Consider the following 27,416-nt stretch of genomic DNA (forward strand, 5'->3'; position numbering starts at 1 on the left):
GGAAGAGATAGAAAAACGAACAAGCCCCTAATAACGCGAGCCCTCGGAGTAGATGAATAGATGCGAGTATAGCAGAGGCGTGGATCGGTACTATCGTACATTCGAATCGGAAACCAATTTGAAAGCAATACCGTGCTCATCGTTCCACCTTATCTGATCACACCGATTCGAACAAAACGTTCTTGGATTTGGCCCTGATAGTTTCGACGAAAGCCTGATGACTTAAGCGCCTTAACGCCTCGTGGTATTTAAGTCGATTTCTCAGTTCTGCCTATCCTGATGGGATTTTTCTTCGTTGTTCCGACTAAGAGACATCGTTCGTATTTCCATAGCTTGTGCACGAGTATTCTAGGATGTCCAAGATAAACAAATGTTTCGGTCGCTCGTAAATTTACATGCAGTTATATTTGATTTTAAACATGTCTGGAGAATTTTCTAACAGCGTTAGGTCGTAGGCGTAAGTTTAAACTGGACTTTTTCCCAAATTCGAGGAAGAGCAGTTATTTCTCCACTTGTTATAAACTGTCAGTGTCGAACATGGATCGTAAGAGGTTAAACGCTTTATTTGCAATTTTTTTCAGTCACTTGACATTGTATTGTATTTCATTCTTTATTATATTTTCATATTTATGCCGATGGAAGAGAGTTTCAAGGACCGGCTTAGCTTGTCGTCGTTGTTTCTTCTTCCATCCAAATCTTAAAATCTTATAAAGTTTGAAAAATTACCAGTACACTTATAACATAATTACATAATCATGAAATACATTTTCTTTAAAGTCATAAAAATTCTCTCACATATTCCATCAACGTGAGTATAACGAGCTTCCTTAAAGCATTTAATATTCTTTTGTATTTCTGTAAGTTAGTTTATTCACGTTTTTCAACAATATTCTATTCATATAGCTTGCACGCATTATTTTACGATCCAAAATATCCATTCACGCGAACAATCTGAAGCGCATAACTTTCATAATAAAATATACAGAAAGGACTGCGTGTACCCCTAACTAAAACATGAGCTTACATTCCTTAACAAGCGGTCGTTAAACAACACGAAGTTGTATTAGATGGACGCCTAGGGCGCGCGTGTAACGCATCCCTCAGACCCACCCCGTCGCTGGCAAACGTGACAAAAGGGCGGGTTATAAATTCGACCGCTTTTCTCTGCTCCTTCGTTCTTGTACTCGAAACGAGAGCCTCGCACCACGCCCTCTGTTTCCTCCCTGAAAATTGTAAACGGCCCACCTTGCGCCCACGCGGACCACGACCAGGCGTGAAGGGGCTCTAATAAATTTCTAATCCAAGTGGGAGATCCAAAGAACGCCGAAGGACACTCCATGGACAACGAAAGGAAGAGAGATCGCCGGACAAACGCCTAATTGGCCGACAAGATTTGTTTCGATTCTCTCACGGCTTCCTTGAAAATAAAAAAGCTACCGCACGAGAATTTACGAGCGGACCACCAACGGGATCGGTCCTTGGAAAATTTACGGCGACACCGTGCAATCGACTCTTTTTCAAGGAAAAAAATTACTCGATCGGATCTACAGATTTGGGATCGATAATAGTGGAATCGAAGGGAGATCAATGTAGAGAAATGAATGATTTTGTAATGTACAAACCAGTTCATAGAATAAGGTAGGATTATTCAAGTTACCTAAAATTCAACATATTGAAATTCAGTTTTGAACACGGAATAATCACACTCGTTGATCTTTAATATAATAACGAAAGAACGAGTAAATATCGTGCACTTTAAAATATCAAAAAAAAAAACCAAGAAATTTAGTTACTGATTTTTTAGCTTTATTTCGTTTTCCTATGAACGAGGATAGATTTGCAATATTAAGGTATTTCGCGAAATTGGACTCGTCGTAAAGTCATTTGACGGCTTAATGAATAGTACTACAATATCGCGAAGTTCTATATTTCTAGTAGAATTCCTTCAGAAAATGGGTCATCCTACGGCGTTCTTGAACAGAAGAACGTTCATGCTGGAACAAGCCCCGCGAAATCAAACAGTGAAATAATTTCCAGCATATCTATTAACCTGGAAAGCTCTACCTGAGAAACTGCTTCAATTACACGCCCACGCAGGCAGACATCGTTCTCCTTTATCATCCGGCGAATTAATCTAACATTGGAACTAAATTAAACATTCTTTAAAAACTACCCCTATTTTGATCATCGAGACGCGAACACTTGTTCTTCGATGTTGAAAGTACATCGATCAGTAAGTACCTCGATCACGGGCAGAACACGAGGAGGACTGAGGAAAAAGGTGGAAGCGGCGCATATTTCATCGAAGATCGATTACGCTGCCCGAGACCTCGGCGCTGACTTCCGATTACCAGTGAATTAATTCCATGCCCGGCTGCTCCACTTAAATTCGTTCCATTTTCGAGGTTAACCAGTGGTACAGGCAGCTCCATTATAACCTATCATTAACGGATCTGTTCTATAAGGCCTCCTCGATAAACCCACACCCATCGGTTCGGTTCCTCGGCCACTTTTTCACTCTTCATCCCCCTTCTTCATTCTGCGTCTCCTGTCGGGATAATTCAATTTACCGGTGCCGGCGTGATTAAACGAAACGCTTTCCTTCGACGTCTCCTCGTTCGTTCACGTGTACACACAGGGACGGAACCAGGGAAGGGATAAATGGTACGTGTGGGCCGTCATCCTGCAGATATAATTCGTTGGTAGGTTGAAAAATATAGGTAGACGTGCGAAACAACGAAGGGGTGAAAAGAAACCGATGGAACGAGAGAGGAGGGCAAGGTGCGTGGAAATGAGTGAAATTGAGAAGGAAAATGGGGAAGGACGAGCAGGTTTATTAACATTATGACAAGTCTTGGACATAACTTTCGCGTCAAGAACGAACAAAATATAGTTGTTACTTTCGTAGCACAATCTAATATCGTACATTCGAAGAGTGAGAAGGTAAAATAAAGGTACAGTGAAATTTACAATACCGAGTACTTTATTAGATATTACGTATATTTTTGCATATTATATCCATTTTATGCGTTTTCGTATCTTTAAATTTCCTGTAAATGCATAAAAATCTGCGATTTAGCAATAAGTGTCTTCCTATCTACATATTACTCGTATATTGCGCAATGTGTATGTTGCAATTAATAATTAACGTTAATAATTACCATTCGCGTAAAACTAATGTAGTTTTAGTCATTGTGAGCAGTCATAGTATTATATAACGAAGAAAATGGATGTCGAGGAAACAGGATGAAAATGAGGAGAGGAGAAAGAGGGATAACGAAGGAGAATAAGGGCGATAGGACAAACTGGTACAAGAGTTGTGGAGAAAGAACAAAAGAGGAAGAAGTTAGGAATATTAAGTGAGATGAAGAGGTATGAGAAAGGACAAAGGTAGAGCTGTCTGTGCAGGGGAATGATACAAAAGACAGTGGAAGTTGGATATAAAGTTCAGTATCGTATATACAGGTAAGGCAGCGAGGAAAGGGAAACTCGAGAACTAAATTCCAGACGACTCAAGAACTGGAGAGAGGGAACCGTAAGAATAAAAGATACGAAAGAAAGGTATAAGCTGCATGATGAATTGCCAAGAAAAAATGACGAAGCTCGATGCAGATGTCTGAAATACGAAATTCGAATTTCGTCAAAACAATAATTAGAAAACAGCCATTTCTATAATGCTTGCACCTGTTTTTTCGAGAAATTAAAGTCACACTTATAGGCTACGCAAGGAAGTATCTATTGCCATATGAATTTCGCAAAGAAAATCTCTTTTCTTTAAAGAACAAATGATTTACGTCTATAATTTTATTTGTCGTAAGAAGATAGCATTTTAAAATGCGTTTTAAAAATAATATTTTTAACGTCATAGGATTTCTCTCTTTAACCTTTAATCTACGAAGTCGATCAGATATATCTAAACAATAGACAATATATAGACAATCGTAGAAAACAAAAAATTAAATTTTATCAAGTGTTGATCTAATAAAATATGTTTCCTATGGCTGAAGGAAACTGTAGCACCCACTGCCCTCATTCGTAAAGCCTGGTACAAAAGAACGTAAAATAATGATAAAATAATGATAAAATAAGTCATGAAAGCGGAAAGGTTAAAAGGTTTTCCCAATATTCACTTAAACTCACCTCTTAACCGTAGTTTACAAAGATCGCTATTCCGATCGACGGGCGCGCAAGACAGACTAAACTAAACTAAAATCAAACTCGAAGCAGTCGTGTTAGCTGGTATCGGGAACAGGATCATCGAGATCTTATCCACGCGAGACTAAAGCCCTTCGTTCTGGTCCAGGAACGCGACAAGCCGTGAAATTTATCACAGGTCCCAGTAGACACTTCCGTTCGCCGTTGAAATTTCCTCGTCCCTTTCGAGGAAACCACTTTTCGAAACCACGAGACGTTCGGTTGGAAGGAGACGATGGCGAAAGAGAGAGAAAGGAAGGGGATTTCTACTTAAGATGCACAGACTCGCAGCGGAGAGGACGAAACGTCTCGCATTCGCACGCGCTGAAACTTCCGCACGAAGTCCGACGGAACATAATGAAAACCGATACCGTTGCGGCAGTATCATAAATTAAACGAGTTTTCTTATCCCCGGCACGTCTTCTTTTCAATCTCTCCCACGCGGTCGCAAGGGTTTTCTCTTCCTATTGCTTGATTCCGCGTGTCTCGTGAATAAAGATTTTATCTCGCTTCGGAATTTTCCTCGCCGCTTAGACTGCTATGCAAAATTCGTCTAGGTAACCGAACAACAGAGAGAGAGAGAGAGAGAGAGAGAGAGAGAGTCTCGTCTTTTATTTCATTTGCCTCGGTGAAAAGCTTCGTCCGTATATAACATTATGCTCTTCCTAGCGAGGCAGTTTTGGTTTCTTCTGGACGACGTTTCGCTTTTGTATAATCTTTCGGTTGTGTAAATGCGGTATAGAGGAAACGTAGAATATCCCGTAGAAATACAAAATATTCTGTAACAGGTGGGAAAAAGAAGTAAAAGATGGAAACGAAGGAAGGAGAAGTTTCTTTCTTTGCGTGAAATCTCGTTCTCAGATTTGAGTTTCTTCAATTTAAATTGGTATATTGTGTATCTTGTATAACATAAATTTGGTTACAATTTACAATTGGCGTATTGTATATTTTGTATTGTAATAATGAATACATCGAATATTCAGTGAACTATTATTGAACTATGGCTTGAAAAGTGTAGTAATTCTTCGGATGCATGAATCATATTAAGATAGAGATTAGAGACAGTAGACTAAAAGACACTTCAAACTGCACTTTCTACGAGATAAACTGAACACTCAAGATTTCAATTACCTTGAATGTAATCTATTTTTGTAAATATCTGAATCTGTTAAATCAATGAATCAGCTAATTTTCAACATACTACAATCGTTCCCAGCAACGTAATGGAGCATGACTAAGACACTTTGCAAACATATTCCCATTGGTTTCTCCATGTAGATGTCATACACGTTACTTCCAATATTGTACAAATCGGATTAACGCGTTTCTATAATTTTCTCTGCCCTCCCACGATACCAGAAATGACAACCTGCTTGATGTCGATTTTCCATTTTTCTAGCATACAACAATCTTTAATATTTTTAAAACACCACTTTGTTGACTAGTTGGTTGATTATTATTTACCGGACAGTATTTAATGTACGTAAATACGAGAATGAAATACACGCTTTCTGATTTAATTTCTTTAATTAAAAAAATTAAGTTATCTCAGTAAAAAACAAACGAAGATTCCCCTGCTGTTAATTTTTACATTTGTATCTATCATTCATCGTTCGATCATCGTAAATTTCCAGTCTTAACCACACTTGTAGATTTAAAAGGAAAATAATTGATAAGAATAAATAGAATAGATTAAATTCATATATCCTAGCGTAATCGATATTAACTCTTTAACTAGTCATAATTATATCTTATAATACCTTTAAAAGCTAAAGTAAATTATTCTAGCAGTCATAACCTTCTTCGTTATATTTTAGATGAAATTTATATCCCTTGCCATCAAGAACATTTTTTTCCACTTATATTATTTATCATTTCAATTTCTTAATTAAAGACCGAATGATCGAAATCACATGATTCTGGTGAATCTTTCACTGTTCAAAGGAAATCTTTCGAAATCTCCAGAAGACGACGTTTCTGAATAATAATATCGTAGAGAGCGAACGTTTCTACATAGACAGACGTGGATCTGATTATGCGACTTCTTAGCGAAAAGTAGACATCCAAGATTCTCTTGACGCGAGCGTCGCTCGTTTCCGATAATATCCGTGATTATTTTTGAACAATTGGCTCGCATAGCGCCGAGAGTATTAAGGACAGGATCGATCCCATAAAATCCAGGCGCTGGCATACCAAGAAGACTTTGACAGCGAATAGACAACGATCCTCTCACTTTGTATTATTAAGCGGGAACCAGCCCGATTGGCTGGAAAATTCACGGGCAACTTTAATTGGCTTAGTCTGAGCAGAGATAAGGGTAAACGAGGGAGATAAGGGTCGTGGGATAATCGGGATCGTTGCACGTCTCAAGCTGCCCGGTCCTCTTGTTTCCACGCACAGTACTAGAAAGTAAAGGTTCGCTGGAAGATTAGAATTGAGGGAATTACGTGATATTTTACGGAGAACGGCGAACGTTAGTTTCACGCTGATTACGATAAAGTTAGAGATAAAGTTTGATTTGTGAGAAAGTTCGGGATTTTTGATTTCTAGAAGTTTCCTTGTATCTACTTTATAATATTCACTATAGATTTATATCGATTACACCTCACATATAGCGTTATTCAATTTATAGTAAATATTTAGTCCATAGTTTATTATAAACTATATTTAATTAATTAATATTTAATTAATTATACAGATAACTAAGCATAGAATTCTTAACTAGAGGTCTATCTCACTGATAGAATATTTAAAAAATCTGATTGTATTAACTATTTTGGAGTATTTTAAAAACTTATTTATATTGACTACGGAGTATTTAAAAAGTATTTGAATAAATATGTATTCGATTTAGAAGAAATTGGCTAACTACGAAATAATTAAAGACTATTTAGACAAACGACTCTTTGATCTATAAGAAACTGTAGAACTTTCGAAAGCTTTTTCACCTATATTGATTGTAATACTTAAAGAACTACGTATCTAGAGGAACTTTGAGCCAGAAAATTCTCAACTACTCGGATAGAAAGTCGAAAGAGGGAAACTGAAAATCTATAAAAAGTCGCGGACGGATACGAAGACCGTCGAAGAACGTGTTCAATCTTATTTTATGGGATAGGGGTCGGCGAGGTGTTTAGGTTTATGGATGAACGGTGGACAGACGAAGCGGATTTAACCCCGTTTAAGCGTCACAAAAACACCTTTCGCCCTGGCAAGTTCAGAGAGATTTTATCACGTCACTTTTGCGCGGTTAATCGATGGAGTTTAGCATACACATGCCTAATGCGACCGCCACGATATCGAGTAAATGTCGCCGTTTCGTTTACGACTCGTTATTCGCCGTGGCCGAGAAAAACCCGTAGAAAATTCTTTCGTCGTGAAGTGTTTCGCTCGTCCCGAAAAATGTTTGGATAAAGTTTTGATGAACGTGTATTCAAAATTGTACGACGTCTTACCACCAAGTCGTTTAAAGAAAATTGTGAAAGTGAGAACAATTTACGAAAGATACAGGGTTCCTTTTTACAGCTTATTGCCAGGCATATAAACGTTCGTTAATTAAAAGACACAGCGGTAGTTTCGTTACTTTGAGTTTACGCGTAAACGAAAGAGACACTCGAAGGGTTAAAGAAACAAGTATGGATTAACTTTTGCTAATGACGTTTCGTTAGGGGATAGGAAATTGACGAAAGCTTGGCCGTTACTTTTGCGAATAAAGAAGTGGATCGAATCAAATAACAAGGGGAAGAATAATTCTCTTATCTTCTCTTCTCGTGCTTCTCTTCTCTTGTTTAGTAATTCGATAAATTTAATGTCATTCGAGGAAACTATTAACGATGGGTTTACCACACTAACGAAGAATAACGTGAAATAAAAATAATGTCCTTCCAACAAAATGTTAGAATACTACGAAGGCGATATTCTCAACAAGTCAATCTTATCGCGAAAGTATATTCGATACTGAAAAGTCCAGTAACGATTCCCATGTCCATGGACTTCCGTTGACTTCCGATCTTTCGTCCGAGTATCAACGATTCTCCTAAAATTCCACTCTCCTATGCCGCTCGTTTATCCGATTCACCGATCGATTTTCCATTCAATTCTCCATAATTCCACGCTCCATCGTACAATTTTCTAACCAACTCTCCCTCCCAATCAACCCTTCAACTACTTCCTCGCAAAGAAAAACAAACTGGCCAGTACTTTCGAATGACACTGATCGATAACTGATGATCGATAACATAAATCTTTAGAGATATTTCAAACGCCAAGTCTTCTAAGACGGTTACTGGGAAAAAGTATCGCATAATTCAACGTCTGAGTCGCCGGTCCTAAATGGATTAAAGTAACTTTACACGGAAATCAAGATAATATGAAAATTACTTAAGTTAAAAATGGTACTCATAGATCGATTGACACACTGTGACTGTAACTATCCCTCTTTCTGTACTTCATTCTCTATTTGTTCCACGGACCAAAAAATGCGCGTATTCTTTAAAATATATATTCTTTTAAATTTTAAATTCTTAATTGGCGACCGATGCCATTTAAAAATATCATATCTCTTTATTTCCTTTTTGTAATTTCTACTTATGGATAAAAAAAACACACAAAACGCGTTGCTGTAATTGTTATTACATAAGAAACTATTACATTGTCGATTTAACCATAATTACTATCACGAGATATCTCAGAGATTACAAAGAGAGACTCTTACTACAGAGATTACTACAGAGGGAAAAAATGAAAAACAGCCGCAGTCAACTTGTGATTAGATCTTTTGTATAGTTTGCTTCTGCCAAGTTAACTGGGTTGATTAAGGCGAGGAGTTAAAATATCCGAAAACTGACCCACATCGTTGACCCACATTGCCTAAATTTCTCTGCGAACTCGAAATTGTGACGACGTGACGGGCCGTTAATTAGTAACTGTCCAACAGGCGTTTCAGAATCGATGAAAACAATTACGGTGGAAACGAGAGAAGGGGGATGCTTAAGTAGCTCGCGGCCATTTATCAGCTGCGGCCCCCGCACGCTTTTATGCAATCACGCGTGGCGGCGCAACTTGGAAGGTGGTGGTTCGACACGAACGCCGGCAGCGCGATGCATTAAATCAATCTCGCTCCCCCGTTTGTTCGAGGATCCATCGTGCAAAAGCGGAGGGATCGTTTTTCATTAGCGTTCGAACGGGCGTGTTCGATTCATACACGGGAGAAAAGGAGATAGAGCCACGATAAAAAGCGTTGATTATCGCAGAGAGAACCTTTTCGGCTCGTACTACTTACCAGCATCCAGTGGAACGGGTGTGTCGTTGAGCGCGATCCAATGATAAGTGAGCTTCTTCGTTTACGCTTGCACGTTGCTGCGTGAATTTATGGCGATAAATTGTCCGCCGATTTACAGACCACGTGATATCAACTTCCAGGTGAATGACATGGGGTTAGTTTGCTCTCGAGATTCTGATAATAGCCTGTGCATTCGTAAGAAGCGTGCTGTTCGAAAAGGAATTTCTTCCTGAATGTTAGCGAATGTTACAGTCAAGAAGACTCTTTAAGCTATTGTCTTATGGCATTTAGTGGTTTTGTATTTTTAACATTTTCTTTTACGATGTTTTAGCGTGTCATACGAGTTATCGTCATATATGTAATACAGCTGTAACGTATTGAAACATTGGGATTTAAACTAAACTTGGTCAGAAATTTTGTCAAATCGTGACTTATGTTTAATTATAAACAAAGCAACGAGTTAATTTATAAATTTTTAAAAGTTCATTGATCGCTATTAATCACTATTCATCATTATTAATTGTGTAAAAAGTTTTAACAGTATTATGGTGCTAATTTTTTTCATAAGAATACCGTTTGTTATATAGACGTAGTTAAATAGAAGAATCATGGCCGAATTCTTTATTTCCCACGACGCAAGTGCATCAAAAACTAGATATCATAAATCTCCAGCCCCACAGTTGCGCAACCGGTCTTATCCTGTTCGGATATCACCGCCACGTGAGAAATATTGCAGCCTTCAAACCTGATATCACCCTGCAACCGGCAGGTAAATACTGGGTGTCTCATACAGTAGGATTCTCAAAAATCGCACAAAATAAAATTGAGTTCATTCGTACTGTTGTATACATTTATAGAATTAGTACGTTCCAATTACTTATATATAATATACCTCTCTTTTTAATATACCGTTAATACAATTTAAATACTCCATAGAGAGACATAATTCTGACGAACGATTCCATGTTAAGGTCTATAAAGTAACATTTAATGTGATCAAATATATAAACCAATAGAAACAAGATATATGAAATTTCTATAACGAGATTTTTCTTTGCACGAAAAACTGCAATTGCGTTTTTTCCATTCTAATGAAGACGATAATACACTAATAAAAGACAGTATAACAATAAGTACACAACGTAATTTTTGAATCATGTAAACAAATGAATAGGTAACTTTCAAGTCACGTAACGTTAGAAAAGTGATTAATAACGACGTTAAAAATTGCAACTTGACACTTATTTGAAACACCCTATAGAATTACTTGGGCGGCTACCACTAATACGCGAAGCCACCAACCAAGATCATAAATAAAGAAGTTATCTTAACCGATACAACGTGTATATCGAGCGGAACGCATTGTCCAAAGGGGTCCCGGAGGAAGATTAGGGCGATCCTCGAGGAGAATCTAATCTGTCTACACGGACCGCCTTTTAGCGAGGCCAAGCTATTCTCCTTCACCTCGATAGTAATTTCTCGCGTCGGGAAAATGAATCTTATTCACGTGGGAACGCGAAGTAGCGTCCCGTGTTCTTCGTCCTCCGGCGGGTGGTGGTCCGTTTTGAAAACGGCACGGAACGAACCTCCTCAGACGGGGGCCATGTAATCGAATATCAATTTTTCTCCGACGATAAAGCGGCGTTTTGATTGACGAGATAAATCGCCACCGTATCCCCTCGGTCGGAGGCTGAAAAATGATTCTGTCCGTGAAACGTTTACGACCAACGGTGATCCGTGTGCCGCATCCTGAATGCATCATACTTCTCTTCCAGTTCACGCTGACGAGGATCACGGAATTCCTTCCAAGGTCCTTTATCAACGAGAAGTTGATTTGAGATGGTGTTTTACTAGCTTTTTTTTCTGTTAACTCACGACAAAATTTGAATTTGATTGAATTTGAATTTATTAAAAGCGAGAAGAAGATAGCAAAATTTTCTGCTAGTTCTTTACGAGTGAAGTTTCTTGCGTTAGGTGTAAGAAAACGGAAAGGGAAATAAAGAATTTTATCACAGTTTCGTTGGAGATTTAATCTCTAGATTGGAAATAAGATTTGAAAATCTTGTTATGGCTTCATACAAGTGTGGTAGAGAATTTGGACTTAAAAAAAATGTTATGCTAATTCTTCATTCGTAGATTTAGTTTTGTAAAAAGGAATTTAGAATTTTATCTCTAGATTAGTTTTTTACTAATCTTCTATGGATGGATTTAACCTCTTAAGTTTATCATAAGCGAGAAGAAGAATGGAAAATTTATTTATCTCGATTCCACAGAATTACGTATAAAAGAAACTAGGATATAAAAACTATTTACAAAAACGAAATCAGATTTGTATGCAGATTTATCGTCGATGCAAGTTTTCCCGGTTTAAGATATATGTATATTTTGTCCCAGCACGATGTTTCTGACACAGGAGGAGAAGTGTCGGTGAAGAAGAAATTTGCATGTATCGAAGATGAGGCACTCCGAGCATCATCAACGGGCAGCATCAACACATACCACGTTGGTGTTCCCCGACGAGTGCACTGACACCTGAAAGAGGCGCGTCATCGTCTGGAGAACGAAATTTTTTAATCGATGACGTTCATCTCGAATCTCTTTACGTTACGATGCAAATATTCCAAGCACGCTTCAGTCCCCAGCGAGGCACAACGATATTTCACGAACAAAAGCCTTTTTTAATTCTTCAACGAAATCTAAATATCTCACCATGCCATTTCTTTCGTAATCCTTCGACGATATGTAGTTCCTTCTGTGTATACATCATGGTGGGGAAAGTGTTGTAACAATTGTACGAACAACTACGTTCTAGTGTAGGATTTACATTATATAATTTAATATTTCAATACGATTTATGTAACATACCATTGCGTAGCAACATATAGAATTTACATAGGTATATAAACTTTGTAACTAATTTCAATGGCATCGCCCAAAGCAATATCTTATCTGTTAAATATCTATTAAATGGAATTATGATAAACACAATATTTGCACATTTCTGGTAAACATTTAATTTCTTCTGAGTTTTTACAAGCTTCGAACACCAATTGCAAGAAAACAGAAATAAATACTAAAAATAGAGTTTCTCGTTTTATAATAAATAATAAAATTAATGGCTTATGCATTTGTTCACACCAAAACGGAAAATTTCGGTAAAGATTGAAAATTCGTAGGCTTTCTTTTTGTGATGCAATTATTTCGCCACCACTACCTCCATGAATATTTTACGTTAGCCTTTTTCTTAACATTTCTGATGATTTGGTATACACACGCAATTGCAAAAACATAATTTTACCATTTGAGTAGCGAGAACAGTAAATCGTGCAAAATTACCTCTGCAAAATCACAATGATTGCACACCAGCCGTTTACATCGAATCTTAAACCAACAAAATAACCCACTTGGCCACACCATCGTTAAAATACCGACAAGAAGTAAGAGAGTTTCCTTAACCGGGCAGATCCGTTAAGGTGAAGTCGATAACAGGAGCGACGGGTCATTAATCGAGTCGCGATCGATTCAATTACCAAGGACGTTTTTGATCGTGTGCCACGTGAAGGAAGTTTCGAAAGTGAGTATCGGAGCGCGCCGCGGCGATTCAGGTCGTGTCGAGGCGGGAGACTAAGTTAATTACCAGAATTAATGTGGACCGTCGGCGTTAATCCAGGCACGGCACGCGAGCCAATCAAGAGAGGGGCCAGATAAGAATTAAACGGTATCGAACGTAGACGCCTCGTTAGTCCGACCGTGTTGAGCATAAATTTTCAATGGATAAACTGGTTCGTTTCGCGCCGATCTACGTACGATCGAATCCGTATCGTCAGCCTGTCCCTCGAACCACGCGTATTTCAATTGAAATCTCGGTTATTCATCGATATTATTGCGCGCTGAACGAGCGTGCGCGTGACACGCATACGTTGCGCTTTTCCATCGTCCTTCTACCATTTCACCAAACCACGTGTGTGCACGATTTTATCTGTTCCTATGACTCCTAGTTGCCCGTGTAATATCAATATTCGACGTTTCTGTGAATATCTTGCTATATTTTCTGTTTACGTATTGCATTCATTGGTCGAATATTTAGCATTCGTATATCTTGTTATTTTCAGTAAGTTTTATCGATATCTTTCTTTATGTTGAAAGAGAAATTGTATATTTGAATATTTCAGGAAAGAATTTTCATTTTTATCGGAAAGGCTTTCAAATATTTGTCTTGGCGAACAATGATATGATATAGCGGAGTATCGCAGAATTATTTTACATTCGTTAAAAACCGTAAACGGTAAAACAATCCAATTTGAGATATGAAAAAATAGCTCATACTTCGAAGCAGCATGATTTATAAATTGTCAGTTATTAAAATTGCAGCATCGTGTATAATGTACAGATTAATCTAATTTGACCTAAGTATCCGAGGTAAATAACAAAACAATCTTTATGTTTCATCAGATTAAATTAAGTTTTGTACGAATTTGTTTCAAAGTCGATGGCAAGCATGTTTGGCGCGATTAAACGATAGTCAATAGTTAGGCGAACGTATTACCAGCAAGATAATAACGGTGATCGGTTAATCGATCGTTGGTCTCGAACACTATAATTTTCTGTTTTTTTTTCTTCTTCAATGGCGAAGTCTACGCGTTCACCGTCGAACGCCCTAGGTGGTCGATTGGCTAATCATAATGATCGTAGGATGAATAATGACTTCCCAGTTTCAATCGGAAACCTCTATCAAGGACTTACGACTTGATCAATTTCCACAGAGAATTATAGCCTCCGAATATTTTGAAACTTTCCCGTTCAATCTCTTTAATGATCGCTTGTATGATTGCGAGTAAACGCTCGACTTCATTTACGTAATCTTAATGATTTCTTTGTAGCCCAATAGTTGTCGAACTTTGAACGTTTGAATTTTTCATCGGTTATTCAAATATAATTTTACTATATCTCTTTTAGCTGTGCACAATTAGCTGTGCAGACATGGACATAATGGACATAATAATAGATTATCTATTATACATTCATTTACTATTATTATTTTCTTTAGACTCTAAATCTCAGAATTTTTCTAATTATCACTTTTCAAAAGGAAATAACATTTAACAGGAGCTTGTGATTTATTTGCATCATTTGGCTATGATTCTAATTTTGTTCTTTAAAGAATTTTCTATTTTATATGTTTAATAACTAAACAAAGTTCCTACATTTTTAAAAACTACATCTATTTATACAATTTACAGTGGCAGTACAGTTATTCATAGTATAGCAACTATGAAATAATAACAGTAAAACATTGTTTCACCGTTCTCGAAAGAAATACTTTCCTATTTTCTAGAAAATTTAGAATAAACCGTCCTCCTTTTTCATTGGAAACGAAGTAAAAACGAAATTCTGAAAATATTATTCCACGAGTGATTTATTGGTTCAAACAACTATGAGCAGAATTTCTTTCGAAAACCTTAACGAACTCAAGGTTGAAGGCTATTCGAAATCTAATCGCGCCGACTAATAACAAGCCGGTAAACACAACGTCATGATCGTAAAATCAATGAGGCAAGGGTATCTTTGCCTCGCAGTGTACTAATCTCGAAGCGTACGAGTTCATTTTCTAGAGGCCTGAGGCGCCTATCGTTAACCTTTAATTACAGGGCGGTCTAGGCGTCTGAATTTATCGCTAATAACGCGCGCCAAGCATTACACTCGGTTCCACGTGACATTTCTGTTACAAACGCTCGTCTTCATCGTTCTTATCAAACGTCAAATCTAACAGCTTTTGGAACAATTTTTTAATAATTATGTTTTTATAACGATATTAAGACAGTTTAAATTGTAAACAAAGTCGGCAGTTGAACAAACGTTGAGCATCTTCCCAAACATTTTCAAAAGAAAGACCCCGACGTTTTTTCATCTCCGACAGATATAAATAAATGTAGCGACTCAGAGAAGCGACTCGATATACAATAATTACCGTTCGTCGATCGAATAATTACCATTGTCTATCGAAGAATCATCATTTTGTCAACCGAAGAATTTCATATCCGTCAGTCTGTCAGTCAATCGTCGATATCGAAATCGAGTAAGATTTGAATAAATCATTAGATAGTGTTAATTTACTTTCGAACAACATTAATTCTCTCCCGTGCCAGTATTCCCGCACATAGCAGGTTAGCCGAAAGTGGAGCTTATTGCCAGTTGCATTAAACGTCGGTTAACGCTACCTTCTCATCGGCAACTGAATAGAACGTAACAGTAACACTATGAGAGTGTCACGTAAACTTGAGGGTTGGGTGATAAAATAAAAATAGTCGAGTCGTAACACAACTATTAATTTTGTTTTAATTAAACTTTATTAGAAATTCAGCAATCAAACTGGAATACACACTGAATTAACATAAATCACAATTCACTCCAGCCACGTTATGTAAAACTTAGTTACACCGATACGTTAAGTACGTGACTGTTATAAGGGTAGAGACAGGTAAAGATATGTCGACTGTTCTAAGGATACGGAATAAGTGAGTTTTACTGACGATACTGTGTCTGAGGAAAGCTAGGGGTGAGTGTGTCTAAGGACACGGGACTATCGGATTTGTTGATGAAAATTTTGGTTAAGGAAGCGAGGGCAGTAGATACCGTCTCCGATTGGATAATAAGACGGTTGGTGGACTAGGAGGGGTTTTGGCCGCCCTTGTGAGAAAGTTGCTAACGGAACATATCAGACGTTAACATATGTTAACAATAAACGTGAAAGGAAACCTAAGACAAGAGATACTCGCTTGGTCTGAAGGACCTTAACTATGAAAATTCCAAGACCCCCGGTGGGTACTTAGGACTATTGAGGGTACGCGCCAAGGATGTGCAGACATCTGGACGCCATCCTGCCCGCGGTGTCTGATATGAATTGACGTTACAAGAGCGAGGATCTGCATCAACATAAACTTATACATTATACTTATACTTATACTTTATTTATTTCAATATATTTTTCTATTACAAATTCATCCACTCGTTCTTCTATCAGTCAACCTCGACACAACCGATCGACTTTAAATAATGTAATTTTACGTAAATAACTTTTAATAGTCGCAAACGAAATATAATGTATAATTTTATCTAAACAGCCAAATCGTATAAACCAAGACACTGGTTAACCAGTCCCAATTAATCTTCACATGTACGATTAATTGATTGAAATGAGTGAGGTAGATTTTTATTAGAGTTTACATGTTTTTCTTTGCTTTTTTTAAATTTTCACGACACTACGATATTATGCTGTTCTGAATCAATACTACTTTCTTTCCAATCACAATGCATTCTTGAAGCCTTCGCACGTCTAAACACATTCTTGTCACGTAAAATCAAATTTCCATATGGCATTACATACTCTCAAATTTCTACATGCAATACGGACTGCTCTTCATTATAAACACAGTAGAACTCCGTTTACACGAACCTGTCGGAGACACGTTGGTTCATGTAACCAGGTCGTTCGTATAATAGAGGTCCGCCTATTTCTCCCCACCACCTATAATTTTTCGTTCAGTTAACAGTTCATGTTCATGTAAGAGGATCCTAAGAAATATTTGCTCCTAAATACATAATAATGTTGCACACGTGTATTTCGTATCGACTGCGAAGCAGGAGGGTTTGTTACATAATGCGTGTCAGTGCCCTACAGTTTTACATCTTATCGTTAGATGTTTGGCGGTAATTCGGATAATAGGAGCTTAGCTAAAGTTCAATTAATCAGGCACTACTAAGATTTCGTTCGTAGAAACGGAATTCGTTTGCGTAACATACTCCACCATACTTTAGCATAAAAATTATTACTTATTCTAACGCTGTCACGCTCATACATACAAATAGAAATGCACAATCATATACATGCAATAGAAAAAAAGGGGGGGGGGGGCATACGCTTGATCCATCATATATTTAAGTTCGAGTTTCTCGGGATAGTATAATGCAGTGCCGCAGACAGATCGTCGTATAGGACCGGCGAAATGCATACAATGTAGCGACCAGCGTATAGTTCCAGAAATGTCGATTCGCCTTCGATCCGTTTTTTTCACATACACAAGGAAGGTGAATTCTACCAAATGTCCAAACTGGACAAATTGTGAATGTAAAGAATTAAATAAAAAAAAAAAAAAAAAAAACAAGGAAGGTGCGTACGCGATCATAGGCGCGAACGGTGGCGTGACCCGAGCGTAGTGGGGGGTCGTCTCCGAGAGAAGACAAAAAAGATCGAAGGGCGGGCAGTACCATTTTGAGGAGTCGGAGAGTGCAAATCAAGAAGCGACAGTGTTGCCAGTGTTGTCGTGAGAGTGTGGTCCGCGTGAGAGAGAGTGAGTTGGATCCGTTGTGACGAGAGTTACAAATTGACTATTGCGTTGTCTAGACCATAATACGTTATTGTGATTAATCAATATCTGTACAATTCATTCATCGTAAATAAATCATCATTATAATATTACATTTACGATACTACATACATTATATAATTTTTCAACTATTAATTTCACAAAACAAAGCACCATCGATCTAAAGAAATACCAAATATGCAAACAAAACACAATCACAAACTCACGGTTGTTTCGATGAAAATATACCTGATAACGGTAACACGAGTGTCGCGAAATATAGATCATTCAGCTTGCTGGAAAAATCAGCGTAACGAAATTCAGAACGAGACCCTACGTGCGATGAAAAAGCGAACTCAAACTCGTTATAAAAGTTCCACCTTGCACGATAATCCCAGAAAGTGAGTGTCCGTTTTTAGGTGGTGGTACGATAACAATTAAATTGCGCTACCCTCGTTCGCTGCGAAGAGACGGAACGTCTCTTTATTTCGACGAGGTGACATAGGAAACCAAGCACTACTTTTTTCTTCTATTATCGCGCGATCGACGCGACGGTTTTTCACCGACCAAAACAAGCGACGGTATTTCAAAGAGTGTGAATAGTTTCAGATTACATACATTTCTCAGTGATTAATATCGGTTAAATATTATATTAAATCCTCCGAGTATCGTGAAAGTCAATTACCTTCTTTGAAAATACAGATATTGAAATTAACCCTTTTCTAACCAATGCTGCCAAATTCAAGACAATATTCTATCGAAACTAATAATACTGAACTGAGTTTTGCAAATATGACAATTTAGCGATATCAAGTCGTCGATTTGTTTCTTCGCGAATGAACAACAAGAATTTATTTTAAGGAATAAAAACTTTAACCGGAATTTTATATATTGTTTCAGATATGCCTGTTAGGCCTTGTGGTCAGCGACAACAGCACGATCGGCGACTCCATCATCGAGGACGTATCAGAGGTTTCAGAAGCTAACAGCAACCTCGACACAGACTCAGGAGACCAGGTAAGTCAATTACAAACACTATTCCCCAAAACCAATCTCCAAACCCTGTAACATTATCTCTTCGTCATCTAACTTCATCCCCTTACGAGAAAGTTTGAATCTTAATAAATTCAAGTACCTAATTTCCCTCGGAACCTTAAACGTCCCCCTAAACATTGATACACGTGTATTTCCGAGTGCACATATACACATGTATATTTCAATCCTTTTCTATTCTTGTACTTGTGGATTCGCGAAAGAATACGAGAGGAGAGGGCGTCGCCGGGGCTGCTGGAAAAATAAAAGCCTTTATTCATGCCAGCCAGCCGGAAATAGGTCGCTGAGACCGTTACACCTATGCTGAATACCATCGTCAACCTTTCACCTGTCTCTTTGCTAACATTTTATATTTCCTGTATTTTTTCCTTCTCTCTTTTTCCTTCTGGCTTTCCCCCGACGCGAAACACTGTGCACATCGGTGTAAAGTCTTTTACGCCTGGCCTCCGCCTCCTCGTTGGCCTTTCGCGCTCTGTTTGGCCGACAGTTCGTCAACCAAGGCTTCCGGCGTCTTGCATGGCCTCGACTAATCTCAAGATGACGTTAGAGGACACACTCTTCTTGTGTCTACCCCTTTTTCCGAGACGCAGACGCCAAACGACACGGAAACCAGCCCCGTGATTCGCGCGCGAATTCCTCTTCGCATGCACGTTCACCCTTACCTTACCGGCTCTCTCATTCCCCTTTTCTCTGCTGTCTACTTTACATAATTTTGCCTTAAATCTCGCATATACAGCGTGTTTCCTTGCAAGTCATGCAGACTGAAGAAGCGGATAAATTTACATGAAAAAATCAAAGTCGAAAGTGTAGAGTAACATTTTCTTATATAGATAGCGTTATTTTGAATAAACTGATGTTAAAAATTTGTGGTGTACATGTTCGCGTTCACTCGCATGTGATCTCTCTTACATCTACATCTAACAGACATTATTCTGATGTTCATTTTACTGAAGAGACTTTTTTTATTAAGAATTATTGGAAATGGCTTCTGCCTCTTACTCTATTATACTCCAGTGAATGTTTCCTAGAGTACATATTTTCATTTTGCAAGTGTTCAACTAGAGACAAATTTTCTCCTTCAGCTATTTTATACTCGTATTTTTCTCACGATACGCCAGAGACTTGGCATGGTTGTATAAGTAAAAATCCATCATAGTAAAAATATCGTATAGCGATGATAGTGTGTATAAAAAATACAAATTCATAAACCTAATCTACGATCAAATATGTATACGCGTACTCCTTGAACCTATCTTTTTAAATCGATTTATTAAGAAATGAAACTTCCTACCAAACATATCGCTCTACATTTCCACATACACTGTTTACTGATTTATATTTAATAGATTGGACCCTCCTCTGATCATTCGACCATCTATTACATTTTTCGAATCTTTCCTTACTTTTCTGTTTTTTTCTTCTTAACCGATCTACCTTCCATTTTTCCAACAAATCGCATTAATCGCGACCTTTGTAGTTCCTTTCGATCGATGTCCTCGTTTCTCTCCTTCCTCCAACGAATGTGTATTTGTCTACAGAATTTGTACAATTACTGCTTTTTCAAAGAGGGTAGCGGAAGACGCTGTGGCGCGTTTTTGCTGGACCGATCGCGACACCCTCGCGACACGACGTTTCGCGGCAACCGCCGTCAGTCTTTTTGCCAACGGTTCACCTCCTTTTGGAATTTCCACTTTCCTTGAGAGCTTCGAGAATACAAGCAGGATAGAGAAGCAACGGTAGCCTAGTTTTCGGTTCGTGGCAAAGCGAGACACGAACTGGCACGATGCGCCGCAGTCGATACACGTGTAACGCTTCTTCATATTTCCCTCTTGGACGCGGAAACGCGGTTTGAATATCGGTCGAGTCGAACTTCCGTCCGATCGATGGTTTTCCATTGCCTCTCCGAATTCTACCGCAGGCTCCAGTTTCCAGATTCAAAACAATGGTATCTTATTTTGTTGTTCCGCTTTTTTTATTAAATTGTTTCATAAATTTTATCCTGTTGTCTCACTCTTTGAGCTACATTGTTTCTTAAGTTTAGTTTCTTCGTGTTTAATCTTTGATTACTCTTTCCTTTTGACAAGAAGATTGACAAGATGATCAATCAAAAGTCCAAATTAACATCACTCGAGACATTTTATGTTTTATTCGTTTCATAAAAAGATAGTATAACAGTATCTATTAAATGAAAAGTTAATTCGGACGATTATTGACAAGGTTCAAACGTAAGTTCATTTTTCATACTAAAGATACATTCGAGATTCTTGATCAAATTCAAAGTGATGGAAATTCTATATTTTATGAGCGGAAAATCTAGCATCCAACCAAAGAAAGTTAATAAAGAAGAAAGAAGTATACATTAATGATCGAACTCGTAATTTTACATCAAAATTGTTATAATAAAATTTATATAATAATCTAATGTTATCTTTTTCTGTTTTCTGGTATATTTTTCTAAAGAACATTTTAACCGTGATCAACTTCCTCTTTGCGGTCTTGCTTTTCCACTTTATAAAAAACTTGATATCTTTCAAACTCTAAATCTGATCCTTAAACAAACGAGAAGAAAGGCGAACTTATTTTTTTAAGAAGATCTTGCCGTTTCATCTTTCATAATCTGCAAACCATACGAAAGGTTTCGAGGACTTGTGAACTCTATAATCCCGGAAAAAATGATCACGTCACATTTACCACGTGTTGCCACGAGCGTGGACGCATCAGCAAATATGAAAGTTAAACGTGCCAACGTTCAATCTCGCGTCGAATATACTTAAATTAAGAGAATCCCTTCGCTTCCTTTGCAGCTTCCTATCCTCTCGTCGTTGTCGAGAAATTCTAGAATTTCGAAAACGTTTTCACACGTAATTTCACATCTTCACCAGCGACGAAAAAATACAGGGAAAATTCGTAATGTTCAACTTCGCGATGCTTTCATCGCGTTAACTTTGCCGCGTTGTTCCCGCCGTGACGTCGGCGACGCAGATTTTTCTCCGGAAGCCACGTCGGTTACGACTTTTGCTGCGGCAAAATGGGGGGAGTGTGAAAACAGCGCGACTTGCAAATGTAATCAATTTCTCGAAAGTTAAGATCACGCATAATGTAACGGATCTTAATTTATTTATTGCTAGTTAGGGAACAACTATTTGTGTAAGCTAAATATAGTATAGATAGAAGCCTATACGATCATCTACTAATATATGTTCATTTGTTGTTATTATCTTTTGATAAACTATTGACCAATTTTGAAAAGGAAATATTATTTGATAGAACGTTTATTCGAAACAACCACAGGATCGCTATTATCGATAATCCTATTACACAAACAAATGAAACAGAAGCGAAGAAATTCTCTAGGCTTAATAATGTATCATAAATTGACGCGTTATTCGTACGATACTATCGTAAAGGTTGACTGAACAGATAAATTATTATTATATTACACAATTACACAAAATTATATTATACAAAAGATCTAGTGACAGTATGATATCTAAATCATCTAGTATATTCCTATAGTAATGTGTAAATAGAGTAAAAACATTGTTATCTCGCTAAACAAAGCCTACCCTCAGAGATATACATTTCCAACAACTGCATATCATTTAAAGGATTAATTTTACAACATTTCCAACCTGTTCGTGATGAAGATAATCGAGTCGTAAGATTAGAAATTTCCTTAAACGCGGGTAATTCTTGGGTCGACTACTGTATCATACACGGAACGCCACGCCGCCAGTTTCCATTTACACGGTAAACAACGTTTTTCAACGGCATTATCTTCACGCCATTAATTACGATTACCGGAGTCGTGCGTTAATTAAATACGCTCGTGTGAAACAATTGCAGAGAGAGAATGAAGTTATGCATAGTAAAAGTTTAGACGTACTAAAAACAGAGCGAGTGAGAGAGAAGGAGAGAGATTGTACTCTCGCCATCCGTATGTAGGTCGATCCAACAATTTTCATCCCTTGGCTGAGAAAGTTTCGACCCTTTAACCGGCCCGCCGCTCCACCAATTTTCGATTCGTTGGAAAAATGAATTAAAACTTCCTGGCCCACTCTTGTACATCCTCTCTTCTTTTTCTCTGCTTCTACGTAAAAAGAAAAAGATAAAATAAAAGAAATTCTCGTCAGAAACTTCGAGTCGATCGAGTCGACTTAAACGTCGGGGCCATACATCAATTATAATATAGAAAAAAAGGAAGAAGAGGAAAAAAGCAGGGTAAAATGAAGAAAAAAAATTAAGAAGCTAAGCGATGAAAAAATGTAGAGAAGATAAATAACAGATTATAAACGATGTTATATGTACCGCAATTCCATTTATTCCATTTATTTAATTTATTATTAAGCCATACCAAAGAACATCTCCATATTTCCAGGATCAAACAATTCGCCCAACTTCAATGCTATTGAAAATACCTAAAGGTAGGGTACGTATTCGATGTGGGAACAAAAATTCAGAATGTTTATCAAAATAAAGAGTACAAAGTGCACCGTAAAGAATACTCGTTTATACTACTATTTATTGTTATTATTTATTAGCACTGATAACTCATAAAGTTTCTCTAATAATATCAGCTTAATTATGCAAGAAGATCCTAAATCCTCGAACTCGAGTCCTTCTTCATTAATTAATTTTTTTTTTTTCATTATTTTTACACAAACTTTTCCTTGTCACCGCCTATTTCACATCGCCTTCGACATTTTTTTAAGTTTATTCACGTCATAAACCGAGGAACGAACTAGTCTTTCATCTCAATGACTTTGCGTCACCAATGTCCTCGACATCGATAAAAAACATACAACACAGGCCAACCATTCGCCGATAAAAAAAATCATCGTAAAACATCGTAGCAAAGGGGTTCTCGATCGAGCTATGAACCAGACGATCCGAAACATTTGTGAAAAAACGATCGAGGGCGAGTGGCGAGAGTGAGAGAAGCGAGAGAGGTAGTTGGAGAAATTTTACGCGAGACACGGAGGATTTCCGGTCGCGCTAGAAACGGTATAAAATCGCTGGTAAGTGGTGCAAGTTGCACGTCACGACGTAGCAACTCCATGGGTACCACCGCTATAAAACTGGTTGCATATTTTTCGACTGTCGCCAAGTTTTACGTATGCGACAAGAGCGTCGCGACGACGAGGACCATGACGACCCTCAGCGGCTTCCGGTCGGTCGGTAGATTTAATCGCGTCGACACTGGAAAACAACGTTGTAAAGTTTACAGATACGGTCCAGTATGATTTCTCCGTGATATCCAGATTCTTGTTGAATTAGGATAGATGAAACTGATGGGCGAGAAATATTTTTCACCTATCTTTCTCTACTCACAATCCTCGATAATCAAATTCGATCGTTTAAAATGTTCGATATTGTTCGATCTTTTAAAATTGAAAGATGCGAGCGAATTTTAATAGCAAGGTTCAATTATTAGGATGTTTTACACACACACATGCTAATTATTTGTGTTTCCAGCATCTACCTTTCGTTAGAAATTACAAACCATTGTGAACACTCTTTGCGCAATAGTATTTTCACCTTATTACGAGTATTTACGAGTATCTGTTGAGTTTATTAGATATATAAACAGAGAAACGCGCGGATAAATTATAAGGTAGAAAATATATTTTAATACAAAAGCGTAATTACAAGTAGGAATACAATTTCAGCTGGTCCATATCGGCACGCTAGCAGTGTTACCCTATAACTGAAAACCCCCAAGGCTAACGTCGCCTGTCTACCGTTTATGGTCTGCCTTCGTCCCAGTCTTTCGTCTATACGCTGTCGATGGCTTCAGTGCTTAAGAAAACTAAAAACATCAGATGTGTAGAGTTTTCTGAGAAGTGGTGACCACTTCAACAGCGTCGCTACTTAAAATTAGTAAATTATTGTGCAGGAACGGCTGTTTAAAAAAATAGATTTAGATTTTCAATCGAAAATGAAATTCTCTTTTAAAGAATCTAGATTTAAAATTTGTCGACGGATATTTTTAAAGAAATCTTTCAGTTTCAAATCTGTCATTATTAACTTGCAGCGAGACCGTTAGATTATTTTAATTAATGAAATGCGTCGGAAAGATCGCCAGTCACGGAAAAGAGTAACAGCCCGAATGATGGATGGAAGCTGCGTTCCCCGCAACGGATCGGAACAACAGATTGAGAGAAATTTAGAATGCTCGGGCTTAACGTGCGTATATCACCGAACACAGAGTCAACGTTTATCGCATTTTGAATGCACAAATCAGAATTTATGAATTCGATGTCACAGTACGCGAAGCTTTCTGTATCTGGCAGTGCATCCTCGAAGATGACCGTTGCTATCGCATCCTGTATGTGTCACGTTCAAATCTAGTTTGTATAACAACGTTATAAACAGAAAGCAGAAATTCTCTATCGATTCTAAAATATCACTGAAACTGCGCTGATATTCGAGTGCATAAATATGAAAGTTTCGACCTAATTGCATCAATGTCGTTTTTATTAATAGTTTTAATAATTGAAGATTCAACGTGGAACGTTATTTGATTACTAGTGTACTAACTTTGATCCTGTAGATTTAATTTATAAAATGGTGGAAACACGCGCGCGCTTGTTTACGATATAAATTCCAATTAATTTGGCAAACTAAACCTTGTATCAACTTTATTCCTATATTTGACACGAATCGTTAATTTACTTCTAATGGCTAAAATTTGACAATTCTAAAATAACCGGCTGCAATAGGAATTCTCAAGTAGACGTAAAATAAACAGATAAGAACCGAATTTGACAGTAGAATGAAACTTGGTTTGTTTGACGTCGTTTTAATTTATACAGTTAACGACAAAAATATATATTCTGCCCACCTTCTCATTGAAGAAGCGAAGATTCAAATATCCATGGTTTTAGTACAAATTGTTTAATTGTAATCCTCGAGTTCGATTTCGCATCTTCTTGCGTTATGATAGTCGAATCGCTTAATTTCATTTTTAACCATATTCTACTTTTACAATTGTCCTTATCTCTTTTTCGCCGCTCAAGATACATCGTAACAAAAATGAATGCACAATCCACCCTAATCGACTCAACTGCTTATCTTTCTGTAACACATAAATTTCGCTATCGATCGTGAATTTCATAAATTTCCTACGCCCGATCAGATCTTCTGATAATCGAACGACGCGACGTGAAAGCAACAAGAAGCGAAATTCGGCGAGCAATAAGATGATCTCGTAAGACAACTGTGTAACTCGCCGTGTATCCGTACAACGTTTCGCATGCGCATATAAAAATACCTTTGATACTAGCATGGCGAACAGATAAGGCGAATAGGGTCGTATCCCGTATAGGAAATCGTGCGCGTCCTACTGCATCCAACTTTGCGTACATTTTCCCTCAGATATCTTCTCGGTGTTTCTTCTGTCGGTGATTGCATTGGCTACGAGCGTAAAACTAAGTTCGCGAACAGCGTTGGCGCATCGTCGAATTAGGATGTCGCGACGGTATATCGAAATAACGTTTGTGCCGAACGTATTTTTGGGAATTCCTTTCGCGAATACCGAATCAGCGAACTTCCGGGGGTGGCTCCCAGAAATTTGGCAACTCGATTCGCCCCAGAAACCGCAGCGCTCTCGTAGAATACTGGTACGTAGCAGAGTTGCGAAGGAAAAAGAAGGAAAGAAGGAAAGATGTAATTGAAGTTGAAACAGTTCTTCCGTTAGTTGATTGTCGTTCTTCATATATAGTTATAGAGTTCCGGATATTCAGTGATTTGATTGCTTTCACGTATCGTTGAATTAATTTATTAACTTAATCCTGATTGACCTTTTGATCGTAAGATTCTATTTAAAATCGTTAAAATTCAATATTCCAATGATATCAATTGAAATCATTTAAAATCTTTCTTCGGTAATCTGTAATTGTTTTGGTAATAATTTTCTTTCTCGAGATCCTAGGAATAATTATAGGTGCATGCATTTTGTAGGAAAGGTTTATTTCATTTAGGAGAAATAATACATGTCAGGAGATAGTTGATAATATCCGACACTTATAACTATTTCATATAAGTAATATCATTCGCATTAAGTCCTAGGGAATAATGTTTACTTTTTCTCCTTTCACTAAACTACCAAAAGATATGCTGTCACAAAATATGCCAAACAGAAATACGATATACCTGTACGAATGGTGCGCGCATAAACTCAGACACGCATACATACACAACCTGTGATACGAGAAGTAGCAGGTTACAAAAAAAGATGACAATGCGATTGAAACTGAAATTTAAAACCGTGCAATTTCCACCGAATGAGGAACGAAAGAATATCGAGAAGTGGAAAAGCAATTACCGATGGTTGATTATTCGATTGGCTGTAATTCTATTCGGGTTCATGGGTTGAAAGTTAGAAGTTGGCGGAAAGTCTTGATGAGCTTCATGTTAACACGAATTATTTGGATAATTGCCAGAATGGTTATTAGTGGGAATAGTTGTCGGTAGCTGACGATTGTTTCGGTGTGCAAAGGTGTTCGCGCTGAAACTGTTCGTTG

At 37.7% G+C, this 27,416-nt stretch overlaps 1 protein-coding gene across 1 annotated transcript in view; it reads left to right on the top strand.

Annotated features, from left to right (window-relative positions):
* The window catches only part of LOC126869672 (protein madd-4), a 251,061-nt gene that overhangs the window by 121,688 nt on the left and 101,957 nt on the right, over positions 1-27,416 (top strand). Inside the window, exon 3 of the mRNA XM_050626515.1 lies at positions 18,739-18,855. Within this exon, the coding sequence (XP_050482472.1) occupies positions 18,739-18,855 (117 nt within the window). The remainder of the gene's footprint in view (positions 1-18,738; positions 18,856-27,416) is intronic.

This window comes from Bombus huntii, chromosome 9 (genome assembly GCF_024542735.1).
Source record: "Bombus huntii isolate Logan2020A chromosome 9, iyBomHunt1.1, whole genome shotgun sequence".
Classification (NCBI taxonomy): Eukaryota; Metazoa; Arthropoda; class Insecta; order Hymenoptera; family Apidae; genus Bombus; species Bombus huntii.